The 16,356-nt window shown below is 39.6% G+C and overlaps 1 protein-coding gene across 2 annotated transcripts in view; it reads right to left on the bottom strand.

Moving 5' to 3' along the window:
- Positions 1-11,854, bottom strand: part of LOC119190589 (myrosinase 1-like) — a 16,381-nt gene extending 4,527 nt beyond the window's left edge. The window contains exons 1-8 of one of the 2 annotated variants that reach the window (XM_037442833.1): positions 10,678-10,733; positions 6,399-6,505; positions 5,544-5,858; positions 4,487-4,747; positions 3,300-3,388; positions 2,324-2,471; positions 1,216-1,373; positions 429-578 (exon numbers count right to left, since the gene is read on the bottom strand). In XM_037442833.1, coding sequence (XP_037298730.1) covers positions 429-578; positions 1,216-1,373; positions 2,324-2,471; positions 3,300-3,388; positions 4,487-4,747; positions 5,544-5,858; positions 6,399-6,505; positions 10,678-10,718 — 1,269 coding nt within the window. In that variant the 5' untranslated portion in view covers positions 10,719-10,733. Of the gene's footprint in view, positions 1-401; positions 579-1,215; positions 1,374-2,323; positions 2,472-3,299; positions 3,389-4,486; positions 4,748-5,543; positions 5,859-6,398; positions 6,506-10,677; positions 10,734-11,777 lie in introns of those variants that run through there. The other variant, XM_037442831.1, reaches the window with a different exon arrangement.
- Positions 11,855-16,356: the final 4,502 nt, after the last annotated feature.

The raw sequence follows: 16,356 nt of genomic DNA on the forward strand, positions 1-16,356 counted from the left end.
GATTAAACGATCTGCGCGTTTGAAACTACAGGCGAGTTTTAACATCTAATGTCAGAGCGACGTGCGCAGTGCTGTCAGGAACAGGTTCGTAATTCAGTTTTATAGATAATACGTATTACTAGTTCGTTGGCGTAGTCGTATTGCATGCAAAGCCGAGTGATATTACGGTTTTCTACTCAATATCAATCAGGAGTGGAAACGTGAATGATATGACAATAGGCTGGCACCCAATAATATGGGACCTAACACAGCTGCGAAATATGCGTATGTAACACCTCTGTCTACCGTTTAAAATAGTAAAAAGGTGATGCCACGTATGTATGAGTGTAGTATTGCTACAATTTATTGGTAATCATGCCTCTTATCATTGCCTAGCCGGCCTGCTCATGGCACCAATCATTTATACAAAGAACACCTTAAAGACTCACCTGTTTTAAATATTCAGTGTAATATTCTATTCTGTCTGTGTCATCTAATCCTTTTAACCGCGCGTATCCGTTTTCTGTGACGATGAACTTCATGTCCCCGTATTGCTCCCTTAACCATACGATCTGGTTTCGCAAACCTTCGGGATATACCTGGAAAACAATAGTAGATAAACCCTTTGCGTTAAGTCCATTCCCCAAATCTCAGCCGCGCTAAAAACATCTACTTTTTTGAGATATAAAAGCCTGGTAACACCGTAATTAAAGAAGCTGCAGGATTTATTTTTTTTGGGGACTGCCGGACTGCTAACGGTGTACAAGCGATTCCCCGGCTTAGCAACCACGGCAGTCCCAATGAAGATTTGGTGGGCCCTACCGCTATCACTGAGGGTGCCAGCGGACGGTACGCTGGCAACTCGCAGCTATTCGGTCACGGGGCCCGGGAAGAAGTTAGGGGATAGAGGGAAGGAAGTGAAGAGGAAGGAGGAGGAGCTTTGTTAGGATGGTTTTGGAAGGGAGAGGGAGAGAAGACGTTCGCGGACCCTTATAGGCCTCAATGTGTATTTGGCAACCAAGAAGTATACACATTGCACTACATGCCTAGAGTCGCGGCATAATGTTCCCCGTGCATAGGCGTTTTCGGTGTGAAGACCGAGCGCACAAGAATTGGCTCAGGGAGGGGAGCTGCAGGATTGCACTTCTTACATGTAAATCTTCTCTCATGTGTGCTGTTTGTTGGTCTTTTAAATAAACAGATGAATCCCCATTCAATAAGAAAATAATAACTCACAAAGAACCACGACGAAGTTGTAGGTTTCCAATCAGGATTTATTTCGTATTTAGCTCCGACGTCTGGTACGTCTGAGCGGAAGGCACCAAATTCCTCACCCTCTTCGCCCTGCGTATGCCTGCTGGTGTAGTGGTTCACAGCGTAGAAGTCGAACGTACCTGCAAATAGAGTTGTCTGTAGGAGATAAAAGGTATCAAGGGCGTGAGGAACTTGCACCGCGAATTTGTCCCCGAAGTGGTAGGCAGAGATGTAACCAGATCAACCAGAGAGCCTATCGCCATAATAGGTCACAAATTTCTAAAAATTATGCGAAGTAACATTCTGGTGAAAAGGATACTGTAACTAAATTCGAAAAATTATAAGCTGGATATGTAGTGTTTTTGTAATGATCGCGTTTCAGAATTATGAAATGATCAAGTGTTACCGACAGCTTCGCCCGCATGTATAGCATATCCTGCTACATAAGTCCATAAATCTGTACCGTATGTTTTAAAAATTACATATATTAAAATTTGTTTATTTAAAGGAACAACTCATAAAACATACATCGATGCCCGATTAATACAAGGTTTCAAACAAAGAGCTAAATTTTTTTTCAATTATGAGTCGTCACAGCATGCACACAATACAAAATTAATGAAAGAACAAAACAGAGTAAAAAAGAAGGGGAGGAGCGGTAATTAGATAATTATAATAACAACGACACGAGTATTATAATATATAGTAATAAACCATACAGACACGATCGCGATATCTGACCCTAGCCTACGGTTGGCTGTGATAGGTAATATTCAGTATTTTGTGATAGTAGATGCAATTAAGGTGGTGGTATAAACAAGATAATATAAGATGTAATTCGAAGTCCGATGGTTTTGCGAACGACTTATCATCGTTTAATTGAGTCAAATACTCTTCGTTGTGCCTTACAATGTTTAAGTAGACGCTACGACCCATTTATATACTGCTTTGTGTAGTAGCCAAGTTGTTTACAAGCATTTACGTTTCAAGTCCCATCAAACACGTCATATGACCTTGTTTTTACGCGCTCGAATGGTGATAATCTACCACTACCTTTATATCTCGAGAGATACTTTTAATCCTATCTTACCTCTAACTAAATCAATTTCTTCCTTAGTAAATGCTGGCAGGTTTGACTCACTATATCCTTTTGCCTTGCTGTTCTCAGCCATGATTTTTTCTATAACCGGCGGCCAGCCGCCCTCCTTTGAATATATTGGGTGGGAGTAACGACCTGCCTATAAAAAAAATATTTAAGACCCTTCGCTAAACAATCACTATAAATTGTGAAAACACGAATTAATAATAATAATAAGGCCGCAGGGGGCAGCTTAGTAGCGAGCCAACAGTGAGCGGCGACATCGCGTTCCCTAATTCTGTGGGAGCTAAGTGAGACCTTATGACCCCTGGCTTTGCCCAAATTGCCCGGTTAAAAGTAGAAATCGCAAGAGCTAAGAATCTTATCTCTAGGGTAGAAGTGCTCAATCTGCGTGATCGGAAATCTGTTCCGGGACGTGACAGCGACTGCGACGCTATTGTGAAATCGGTGCACACATCTTGACATCCTTAAGTCATGCACATCGAAGTTGCATCCTTGGCTTATGCCACTTATAGATGCTTATATAGTGAGGGGCAAGTTACCGTCTTCCTTGAGTATAAAAGATTGAGACGTTTTACTTGGCAGCGTCTCGTTGTCTCAATAAATAGCCCAGCAACCAGACCAGCTAGATTCCATCCATAGACCTAGTATAATTCCTATATTCTCTGCGATAGTCCCCGCACCTTGCAAGCGCTGTCTTTGACCTATTTCCTCCAGTACAGCCAAAGAGAGCACTTGCATATTGTAATGTGTCTAAGTGTTGGCTCCGTGTCCCCACGCAAGTCTTACAGAAGAACCGTCCTTCATGCAATGATTTCCCGCAGGAAAGTACAATATAAAATTAACACAAGTTTATTGTCAAAAGGTAAATAAAATTGACATCACAGAAATATGAAATGTCAAAATGACCGTGTATGGAACATATATTATTGAAGTATTGGATATTAAATTATAATCATTCTCTTACCATGTACTCTCTGGCTGTTTCCGTTATTTCCTCATCTTCAGGTGTGAACGGTTCGTACCATATCAAATGATTGGCCAGGGATAATTCACCTGGAATAAATAATAATACTAAATAAGAAATATATCCTGAAGGACAGTACGGTCGAGTCTGTCGGGCATGCCGTCGTCCTGGGGAATCAATCAAGCATGTGATTACCGGTTGTTCGTATCTTGCTAATGGCGAGTATACAACAGTATAGACACAACCTTAAAGCCAAGATCATACACCAGCAAATGGCTCTTCGCTATGGCCTTGTGTCTCCTGAAGTACTATATTGCCAGTATGTACGACAGTTCTCGAAAATGATCATTAAATGCTGTATTGGGATCGATCTATTGTCAAAGATGGGACTATCACAATATCAGGCATATTATTGCCAATAAGCCTCATATTGTGATAGTAGATCGATGTCGGTCCAGGAAATACTTGTTGGTGTCATCATTCCGTGTGACGATAACCTTGTTAAGGCCGAGAAAGAGAAAATGTCAAAATATTTAGACTGGGCACAAGAGGTTACTAACATGTGGGATGTGGACTTTACAGTAATGGTCTCGTTTGTCGTTTCTGCGCATGGTTTGATACTAAAGAGCCTCGAGCAATATCTTCAGCAGCTCTCAATTGGTCGTTGCGTCGGAGGCTAGATGCAGAAGGCAGTATTGCTGGACACGGCACGCATTGTGAGGAGATTCCTCACTTTGAATGCCTAACCGCCTTTGGCTTGGGTCTTAAGCTCCGCCGTCGGAGGCTGATTCATTTTTTATATTTATTTAAAATGTAAACAAAGATACTTTCAAAATAAAGAGTAATCATATAATAATAATATCAGCCCTGTATTATATATACTGTCTGGAGTAAACACTTATCAGAAACTAGGGTCCAAAGCATAATAAAATGTTCTGGATGATTATGAAATAGATTGATTTTTTTTCTTTATTATATCTACTATACATCGGTTTGTGAACAAGTATCAAACAATAAAAATGTCCAGTAATACCTGTCATTAATAGAAAAACGACAAGCATACATGGTTTAAAGAATAAAGAGGGGATTACAAATGGGGGAGATGTTTGGGTCAATGGTTCAAATCACAAAATACAAGTTGTAGTTTTGCGATCGTTATGCTTTAGTCTATACACATTTGGACTAACCATGGTACTTCGGCCTGAACTCCTTATCATAAATTCTCCACGCTTTAGCGTGGGCCATAAGGACGTTCTTGGCGCAGAGGTGGGCGCCCACGTCAGGGTTTACAATAGCCGGTGCCATAGATCCAGTGTTGTATGGCACGTCGCACATGATCAAGGGTTCGTTGATGGTGATCCAGGTCTTCACCCTGTCTCCGAATAGGGAGAAGGCGATGCGAGCGTAGTTCCCGAACCAGTTCACGATGAGGGGGTTAGTCCAGCCACCTGGAAACGATTTAGCTGGTAAGGAAGTTTTCCAGCATTGGCTCAAGGGATGGTAATGACGATCTATCGAAAGCATCTATCGTGTTATGTTATATCTATCTATACTTATAATAAATCTGTAGAGAGGTCAATTCTGTATATGAAATATATTTCCAAAATAACTATCAGGGGGTGATTAGGGATCGATACTGACGCCAAAAATGCAATTAGTAAAATTTTTGTCTGTCTGTCTGTCTGTCTGTCTGTCTGTATAACCGTTATAGAAACAAAAACTACTCGATGGATTTTAACGAAACTTGGTACAATTATTTTTCATACTCCTGAGCTGGTTATAGTATACTTTTCATCACGCTACAATTAATAGGAACAGAGCAGTGAAGGGAAATGTTGGGAAAACGGGAGAAGTTACTCCATTTTTAAGCATCCATCGCGTGTGCAACGTTAATGGTTAAAAGTTCCTTCGATTTCACCAGGATCCCATCATCAGACCCTGACCGGACAATCGGACCACCTGCATACCACCATACATTAAAAAAACATCCCGAGAAATTGAGCACCTCCTCCATTTTTGAAGTCTGAAATCCACGCGGGCGAAGCTGCGGGCGGAAGCTAGTAATAAATAAAATGATATGTAAGAAGGTATATTTTACTTTTAAATCCAGAGAGGTCTTTTACTTCTTATGTATTTACTTACCTACAGACCATTAGATATATAGTCAACAGTGATGGTAGTAGTTAGGTAAAGTCAGCAGAATAATCAAAAATATTTTAAGAATGCAGCAAGAAACAATCTTACCTAGATCCTGTAGACTTTGCGGCAGATCCCAGTGGTACAGCGTCACCATCGGCTGAATTCCTTTCTCAAGAAGTCCGTCGATCACGTTGTTGTAGTAGTTAAGTCCGTCCTCGCTGATCTTGTTAGCGAAACCGTTCGGCAGCAGTCGCGTCCATGCTATAGATATGCGATAGAAGTGCAAGCCAAGATCTGCGGTCATCTCGACGTCCCGTCTCCAGAGGTGGTAGGAGTCGCAGGCCACATCTCCGGTGGATCTGTCGGCGATGAGTTCAGGCTTATCACGAACCAGCCTGTCCCATATATTTTCGGATTTATCTGCAACAAAATTGATTTGTATTTTAATCGCATTTTCGGAATTGTTAAAGGGGACCAGCTGGAGCAGATTGAATAAAATAAACTGGCAATGCAGAGCTTCCATAGGTCTACATCTAATTAATACTACACTGTATTGATATTAAATGTAACAGCTCATGTAATAGAGCCCTTCGTTTAAGTTTTATTCATGGTGCTTTACAACTGGCTATCTACATGTAAACGTCCCTATAATACTTGAGGTAAAATGCTCGGTGTCATAAAATACATGCCACAGCTGATCCTGGCTTACAGGAGTTCAGTGGCGGGAAAAGTACACTGTATTGAACGTCAGTTCGAGTGTAGTCTTTGGTCTCAAATAATATTTTCACACGTTTTTATCTATTGGATTCCATACACACGCTGTTGCTTATTGTCGATAAACAATACACTTCTATCTATAATACTAACTAAATCAGGAGTTATAATGACTGTCAGATTTATAATAAGGGTGGTTCTCGGTTAAACGAAGAAGGGCTGCTCGGCGGCGTTGACTGTACCTACCACTGACATTCCAAGCGCCTTCCACCTGGTACGCTGCTGATGCGGCCCCGAACTGGAACCCTGGGGGGAAGTCCAGGTCCTCGCATGTTACTGTTACTGCCAACAAGCTGGGGAATTATTTTATATTATATACAACGCTGATTTTTAATGTTAAAGAGTTACATCTATGTCAATTAAAAGATTTGGGATTGTGATATATTATACGTTCTTCCAGATTCACTAGATTTTTAAAAAAAGGTTTATTATTTCCTCAAGAATCCAACTCACCGAAGATTCTACTGGTAGGAGTTCAAGCTATTAAATATTTCTATAAGACTGATAAGATAGGAAATGGTTGATAATACATGGTCACTCGATCAAAAAACACCAAGTTATCAGCATGTTTGTCTATTTTGTATAAAACAACTTAAAAACCAGGAATCACGTTTTCTTTAAAAATACTGGCCAAGTGCGAGTCGGACTCGCGCACCGAGGGTTCTATACAAACCTGTAGGTAAGTAAAAGTTCACTCATCACGACAATCGAGTCATAGTTATGGTATATTTATTGCAAAATTAAATCCATAATATTACAATATGGATATGGATATGGATATGGAAGAGCATAAATTAAAGATATAGGTTTAAAAATTTAAGGTTTTCGGAATTTTTCCTTTATATGTGCTATAAAACCTTGGTTCATACCAAGTTTCAAGATTCTAGGTCGCCTGGAGTACCCTGTATGTTTTGATTCCCTCGCGAGTTTCGAAAATTTGCGATATTAACGGCTGCATCTTTTGATTGCGTTGGCTTAGAAGTTTGATTTTTTCACAGCTCTAAGAGACAGTAGACTTGAATATTTATTATAAATTTCAGCTTAATACCTCTACGCATTCCTGAGATATAGGGCCTTGACAGACGATCGGGCGGACGGACGGAAAACAAAGTGATCCTATAAGGGTTCCGTTTTATCCTTTTGAGGTATGGAACCCTAAAAACCACCTCCCAGCCAGGGTAGTATTTTTAGCTGAAGGGTTAACGACGTGTGGGGTGTAGCGTTATCGAGATGAATGACCATATCCTTCCTATTTATCATAATCTCATTCGGTGTTGGCAGTAGAGATCGCAAACGATGGTTTTGTCCAGCGGTAATAGTTCTTAATGAACAATGCTCTTCCAATCCCTCCACACACGTAGCAACACCTTATTGTGAGTTAACGCAGATTTTGCCACACTCTGCAGCGGGCGATCAGGGCGTACCGCACGGTCTCGTTTGAGGCGGCTTGCCTGGTGGCCGGATTCCTGCCCTGGGTTCTGGACGCCAGAGCCCTGTCAAGTCTTTCACTGGCGAGAGGATACGTTCAGTCGCGGGTAGCGTCCGATCCTGAAGGAGGTGGAGGCTATAAGAGCCTCCCTACGGCGAGCCGCTGTGGAGGAGTGGCGTCTCAGGCTGGAAGCCCCGTCAGCGAGGCTCCGGACCATCGTGGCTGTGCGGCCTGTCTTTGCCTAGTGGCTGGACACTGGACAGGTGCCACGGTGGGGCAACCTTTCGGTTGACACGGGTACTCACTCACATGACTGCTTCGGTGAGTATCTGTGCCGGATTGTGGGTACGGAGGTGTCGGCCTTGTGTCACCATTGTGACAACTGCCCGCTAGATGCGGCTCAACACACCTTACAGTTGTGTCCAGCCTGAGACGAAGAGCGCAGCGCTCTCAGATCAGCCGTCGAAGGAGATCTCTCGCTGCTGCCTTGGTCGCTTCCACAGTCGGCAGCCAGAGGTCCTGGCGTGCGGTGGTCCACTTCTGCGAGGTGGTCATCTCGCAGAAGGAGGGTGCCGAAAGGGATCGGGAAAAGGAGGATCCCTCCTGCCGCCAGAGGAGACGTAGGAGGCGCCGGGTGGACAACTGACCGGCGCCTCCTACCCTATGGATTGGGGGCGTTTGGAGAATTCCACCACGGTATCCCCTACCTGTCGTAAAAGGCGACTAATAGAGGCCACGATGGGGGTCGTCGGCGGGCAGCAGGGGGCTGTCCGCCCTAGTGCATTTTTGTGCGTCTTTGCAGTTTGCACAATTTTCGGTTGACCCCTTGGATGGACGGCAGCATGCAGTTGACCTCATGCTGCGGTAGACACCGAGGGCGTCCTTCGGTGCGCGGGGGCTTCTGAGCCTAATACTAATTTTATGTCGATCTTGCTTAACGTTTTCAAAAACGGCCTCTTTTTATTCTTCTTCTCTCCTCGCCTATTATTGTGTATGATTTATTTCATATTATACTTAATCTTTACGAATATTACGATTACATTACGATTCATGCCCTTACGAGATTATTGAGATTATTCTTATCGAAAAGCAATAAAAATATATATTACAATGCTTTATATCTAAGATTTGGTTGATAAAAAATTATAACACCACAATGAAAGTTAATAGCAATAAGTTTATAACCCTCTATTACATGGAGCAATTATCTAGCACGCACAGCGTTGAACGTCTACTTGCAGGGCGGAGAGACGATATGAACAAGGTCGCATGCTGGATGTTGACTGCTGTTAACAGGTCCGCCTGGAAATCTTTAGGGGAGGCCTATGTTCAGCAGTGGACCTCCAAAGACTGATGATGATGAAATTAGCTGGCGAAATATAGATCTTCAACCGTATGTTTTAATAATGCCATTAGCATTTGTTTTAAAGGATCACCAAGTGCTACCCTTCGAAAAACATCGTAAAAATTGGCCGTCACACACCATTAGTATTGCATTACCTTTTAGTTTACTTCTTTTACGTCATTTTATAATTTACTGCCTCGGTGGCGTAGTTGTATTGCATGTCCGGTACAATAGCGCTCTGAGGTCCTGGGTTCGAATCCCCGGTCGGGCAAAGTGATATTTGGGTTTTTCTGCTTAGCCCGGAGTCTGGAATTTGTGCCCGACATGGCGATAGGCTCGCCCCCTATCACATCATGGGACGGAACATACTTGACGAAAAGTGGGTGCCCTAGTTGCGCCTCTGCATACCCCTTCGGGGATAAATGCGTGATGTTATGTATGTATGTATGTATTTTATAAATTAAGATAATTATTGAATCGAATATTTTTCTAAATTGGTATAAATTTTCGATGAACAATAGCTCAATGGTAATAATCGATGAACAATAGCTCAATGGTATTTTAATAAACCAGTTGAAGATCCCTTGTTTCGAATTTTTAATTTTATTTTCTGTCAATTTCAGGTACCTAGGTAAGGTATAATTTAACACGTAGATACAGAAGTATGTACTTCTGCTAAATCTAACGGAGCACCTCCCCTCCCCTGCCTCGACGGGGATCTGCCTTTCGACGCTCTAGAGTGTGCATATCGGATTCCGAAGAAGCCATTATTATGTCGACTGTCCAGCGATGCTCTTTTCTCACCAGTTTTACTTTATGAAAGCTCCTTACGAGGAGTGGCACGTACCACCGAAAAAGAAGCGACCTTCATCTTCGCCCGACGCATCTTTGACAATTCGATTATAATTCGGTTGGATCGGGCCTGTGTCCAGGTAAAACTGCACTTTTATTGTATAATAACGAAGGATACTTGAATCTCTCCTAGTCAAACTGCAGCACGATGGTCAATCTCAAATGAAATCAGCCAGGTACGCAGGAAATAGTATAGTGCACAAGTGTGTGCACTATATACAGGTGCACTCTGTGTTTTTTCACTCACGTAGTCCGATAAGACGGCTATCCAACATGACCGGAGAAAAATCAGATCCAAGATCAACGGCTTTACGTACTGCCGAGGCACGGGGATCACACCACTGAATTCCCGACTTCGAGCTACGACTAAGTAATTCTTGAGATGGAAAAATTCAGTCACAATTATTTTCGGTCCGACCTGGGATTACCAACCATAATCAATAACTAAGTTCTCGAATTGTACGCTGGCTACTAGAGTATACATTGATGATAAATAATTTTTGAACTTATATTTTATATACTGCAATTAGATATTGTGATAGCAAGTAACTACTATCGATTTCTGCAAACTACATAATAAAATTTATGTATAAGATAAAAATCCAGCAATGCGGCAAATCATTATCCATCCATTAAAAATTGCTCCTAGACGGCTTCATCGACGGTTGGACATTAAACGATATCAGGCACCATCAAAAACAATAGGAAAAGAGTAATTACAAGATGTTGATATTACTGCTGGTCTACAAATGCTTTAAAAATGACAGCCTTTATAATTTACAGTATGAGTAATTATGAAAGAAGACCCAAAATATCCACTAAGTACAGCTGTTATTAACCTTTTACACGTGTGTGAGCTTCTATAATAGCGTCCATGCATGACTCAAAACTAGGTTTTGATCTGGTTATACCTGCGTCCCTTCAGGGTACATGCCCTAGACACTCTCAGAAATGTTAGGTTATTCCGCAGACTACATGGTGCTGCAGTATCAGTTCAAGGTGGCGTCTTAGAAATACCATCGAAGCAATTACAAATTTCAAATCATTCTGAGCTGTGAAAGTAATTCGCACCTTTAGAATTACAATGACGCAAGTGAAAAAAAACATCAAATTAACTTTAGTATAATTACCAAAAGTCGTTGTTGCATTCGATAGATGCACTTTTCAAATGTGGATTATAAAGTCAGTTTTAAAGATGCGATATGAAAAGAGCTTATGGTGTTCACACGCCTGAATAGATCTTCCTAAATAACAGCTAAGAACGATTTTGATCACAGCTTTAAAAGAAAAAAGGCATCAAAATCGTTCGTTTGGGAGTTACGATGCGTCAGACCAACAAATACACAAATACTCAAAATTAAAACATCCTTTTCCGTCGGTGGTTATTTACTTACGAAATTAGCTTACAGTATAGATGCCAGTGGCAAAGGGTTCATATAACGAATATGTGGCGAATCAATGTAAGAAAGAGGCTGCTCGAAGTCCCGTCGACTCGCACTAAGACTGCTCAATTTGCTCCAGTGCTAAGAGCCATAAACATAATTAATGAAGTTGGGCGGAATATAGATATCTTTAATTGTACACTGACGGAATTCATAAGGGTAACTATAGAAACTCTAACCAATAATGTATCGACCATATGAAATAACTATGCATAACTATCTGTATCTGAATTGGCTATATGACAATGTAAATATAATCGCAATGGGTGTAACTCCTGTAAGATTATATTTAATAAATAAATAAATAAATAAATAATAAATAACTCGTTTCCTTTCGACTTCTCTTTAAGTAGAATTTAATTATCATTAGAACGATTTGCAAGCCTTTTATGCATATTAGATCCTATATATTGTGGCGGGTTATATGGAAAATATCACCTTTTGCCACTGATGTATACACGAAATTATTTATTATAAAATTTAATTTTAAATCTCACCTGAGGAGGACCACGTTTGAAGAAATCATGGCGAAAACTGTACTCAGTATTCAACGTTATTCATGCTTCTACTCAGGTATCACGTTCGGCAATAATTATTGGAAAGATTTAAAAACCTTATGTTTGTTTGTTGTAACTATTTTACGAGTGATAATATTTGATGGATTTTTGACATCTCTGAGATTAGACTTTATTGTATGTGCATAAAATATATAATTATTTCAAATTAAAGAAAAAATAGACGCATACTACACACTTATGACAAAAATACCATATTTTGAAGGTTATTAAGTCTTGTAAATATTCGTCCCTGTTTCACTGGTTATTAATTCTGTGAATTTTTGTAATATATATTTCTTCTAATTTAATAGAAGACCCATTTTTATTATTCTGTCCTAGCACGTGTTCTTTTGAACTGCTTTGAATGACGAGACGATCTTGCCGTTCGCCTTATGGTAAGCGATACGACCGCCCATAAACAGTAGAAACACCATCCAACACCATGAATTTCAAAGTATTGTTTAGTATTCCACAGTGCTCGCCATCCTGAGACATGAGATGTTAAGTCTTAATATGTTCTATAGTTACACTGGCTACAATGTTCTTCAAACCGCAACAAAGACATTGCTGTGGTACCTACCCAGGCTGACTCTCACATATGAGAGACATACCGCCAGTTAAGTAGTAGGTAGTAAGTATGTTTTGTTAGTGTACTGGAAAATGCAATGTATTTTAAACAAAGTCGAGGACGAAGCCTATCTAACTGCCCCACCGTGGACGATAAGTAAGTTTATGGTTATTGACAATGGTCTTATCTTGTTTAAGTATATTATATACTAGTTTTTGCCTGCGGCTCCGCCCGCGTGAAAAAGTTTGCACAGAATAAAAAGTATACTGAGCACTCAGGAGTAATGTAGCTTCTTATCAGTGAAAAAATCAAAATTGGTTTAGTAGATGATGACATAAGCGCGATCAAACAAAACAGCTATATTTATCAGCATGGATAGATTTGAAATATAGAGTCATGATATCTATGTTGTGCGAGGTAAGAAATTTAATTCGAGTTAAGAAAAAAACATCGAAAGCCTAGTTCGGATTGGAACGGACTGCCGCGACGCATGTCCGCTGGTTCAACACTAGGGCACACACCATTGACTTTTCGAAGGTTTATATAGCTGTTTATTGTTAGAATCAGGTTGTATTTTGTTTATCAATTATCGTTCGCTTTATCGGTGAAGGACTGTGCTTGCTAATCCTTTTTTAGAATTGTAAAATTGGACACATGTTTCGGCAGATCGTTTCATTCACAATAATATTATCATGTATCGTGGTAGTTTTGATCATCAAAAGTATTTATATTGAGTAGGTTGATCTGTGCCCAGCAGGCAGGTACCTTATCAGTACCTAGTACAAGTTATATATGAATTTAAATAAAACTGATTTGCGGATTTTATCACGGGTTTTATATTGTAATTTTGTTCCTGACGTTTCGAAGGTCTTCGGCGAAAAAATTTGTAAATATATTAGTAAATACCGCGATAAAATCAACAGAATAGTTTTATTTTAATATCGTAACATTTGCGTAAACATAAGAAATAATTAATATTATCAGCCCTGTATTATATACTTGCCCACTCCTGAGCACGGGCCTCCTCTACTACTGAGAGGGATTAGGCCTTCGTCCACCACGCTGGCCTAGTGCGGATTGGTAGACTTCACACACCTTTGAAATTCCTATAGAGAACTTCTCAGATGTGCAGGTTTCCTCACGATGTTTTCCTTCACCGTTAAAGCGAACGATAAATTGACAAAGAATACACACATGATTTTTTAGAAAAGTCAGAGGTGTGTGCCCTAGGGATTTGAACATGCAAACATTCGTCTTGATAGTCCGTTCCAAACCCAACTAGGCTATCGCCGCTTATACACGTATAAGAAATCATTATACACATATAAATGAAATATAAAGCAGAAATAGGATTCATAATTAATTGATGCGTTTGCCATGTATAATATTTTATTTATTTTGCAAAAAATAACAAATAATATTTTTTTTCGTATTGATAGTTTAATATTTGTCCATTGTAGCTATGAGCTATCATTCGATGAAGCATAATTAGATCGATGAAATTAAAGCAATTATAGCATGACCAGAAAAATTAAAAACAACGCCATGTTGTATCAAAATATAGAACTAATTTCTTCTGTTGAAAACGTTAACTTTAAGACAATTAAGCAGTGGCGGCCCCAAAGCAAGTATTTTTATTTTCCTGCTTCGGCTATAAGTAAATCGGCTATTAAAATCATGGGTAAGCGGCTGCTCATCAGTTAATCTACGTTCAAAGAGTGTCGTTGTATTATTTTCTTGTAGAACTCTGTGGATGCTTTAGGAGTTCTAGTTCGTTCTGGAGACGTGAAGTCCACTTCGTAGAGGCCGAACCTCGAGTTGTACCCGTCCGTCCACTCGAAGTTGTCCATGAGAGTCCACGCTGTGTATCCAGCGATGTTGAGTCCGTCTTCCTTGATGCCCAGAAGGAGCTAGAAAGGAGATAGACAGGTATTTAAAATCTATTTAACATGTACTAAGTACCTATACAGCGTTATTTTGACATTGTGTTAAGGTTATAGCTTAAGGTCCATTTTTCATACATTTTGTTTCATCTTTAATCTGGGTAACTAAACAAGTATTGACAAGTAAAGAATTTAAATTCACGTCTAGTTAGTGATTAGATCTCGAGGTTGAAAGAAAAACGTAAAAATAATTAATATGCATGGATATTTCGGCCTTTAAAATTTAATACGACGAAATTAATTTTTTAATAAATAAAACCATTCTCGTCTTTATCTCTACTAACATTATTTACCAAGAATCATCCATGAATTACAAAATTATAAAAAAATCCCAGTTGTATTTTTTTTAACCGACTTCAAAAAAAAAGGAGGAGGTTATCAATTCGACGTGAAAGTTTTTTTTTTTTTTTTTTGTATGTTTGTTACCTCAGAACTCGCTCATTTATGAACCGATTTGGAAAATTCTTTTTATTCGAAAGAATTTCTCTCCAGATTGGTCCCATAAAATTTTTCAAGATCGCTTCGGTAGTTTGGTTTTAAAATTAAAAAAACTAGAACAATTATGTCGTCCAAGAAAACGAAATCGCGAATTTAGCTTTCCTGTGACGTATTTAGTTATGTTTTTGCATTGAGTTTTGTTGACTGTACTTCTCACATACTTATACATATAGCATAATATCTTTTCCCCGTGTCAGGGGTAGGCAGAGGCGTAACATTTCATCGCGATAGTCGTACTGTGTGTGAAACATATCAGTTGTGTTTTTGGGTTGGGTTTAATTGACTCTACTTCTTACATACATACATATATGTATATAGCATCACACCTTTTCCCCTTTTTAGGGGTAGGCAGAGATGTAACACCACAGCGTAATAGTATAGTATGATCGAAATATATCAGTTGTGTTTTTGCGTTAGGTTTGCTTAAATCTACTTCTTACATACATATATATAGCATCACACCTGTTCCCCTTTTCAGGGGTAGGCAGAGGTGTAACATTTGAGCGCGATAGTCGTACTGCGTGCGAAACACATTAGTTGTGTTTTTGTGTTGGGTTTAGTGGACTCCACTTCTTACATACATATAGTATCACACCTTTTCCCCTTTTCAGGGGTAGGCAGAGGTGTTACACCACAGCGCGATAGTTGTACTGTGAGCCAAATAATATCAGTTGTGTTTTTGCGTTAGGTTTGCTTGAATCTACTTCTTACATACATATATATAGCATCAGACCTTTTCCCCTTTTCAGTGGTACTCAGAGGTGTAACTCCTCAGTGCGATAGTCGTATCGTGAGCGAAACACAACTATGCCATTGAGACGGTCTATTTTTTACTAACACAAAAAAGCAAAATATAAAAATAATTTTAACAAAAAATTAAACCGCCTTCCAAAACCACTCAAAACCAAAAAAATAATTTCACATAACAAGTATATATTGGATACCAATTTTCGAGTCGGTGCTTAATTAAAATTGCTAGTTAAGCTAGATAAATACATTAACGAATATACGAAAACAATGTGCTGCCAGCGTATAAAGTCTACAAGTCACATCGTCACCAGAGATGAACACACCGCCCCAGCACAGCAAATGGAAACTATTAAGGAAATATTGAAATTTGTGAGCTGTACACTAGCCAAATTTTTCCCCTGTTACATATAGCTGGTCAAATGTGGGTGTATTACAGACCCTGCCCCGAAAAAAGAGGAAAGAAAAAGATGAAACACCATACATGTGCTTGATATTACACCTTTCACTGTGTATGTTTGTTAGTAGTAAACGCGAACCTACTCCTTTTAATTGATTTGAAAGAAATTTAGCTCATAGATGGACCATACAACAAATATAACAACAGGTATATACTGGATACCAATTTTGGAGTGGGTGCCTAATTAAAATTGCTAGTTAAGCTATATTTGTTGCATGGTCCATCTATGAGCTAAATTTCTTTCAAATCAATTAAAAGGAGTAGGTACGCGTTTACTACTAACAAACATACACAGTGAAATTA

Source organism: Manduca sexta, chromosome 4 (genome assembly GCF_014839805.1).
Source record: "Manduca sexta isolate Smith_Timp_Sample1 chromosome 4, JHU_Msex_v1.0, whole genome shotgun sequence".
Taxonomy (NCBI): Eukaryota; Metazoa; Arthropoda; class Insecta; order Lepidoptera; family Sphingidae; genus Manduca; species Manduca sexta.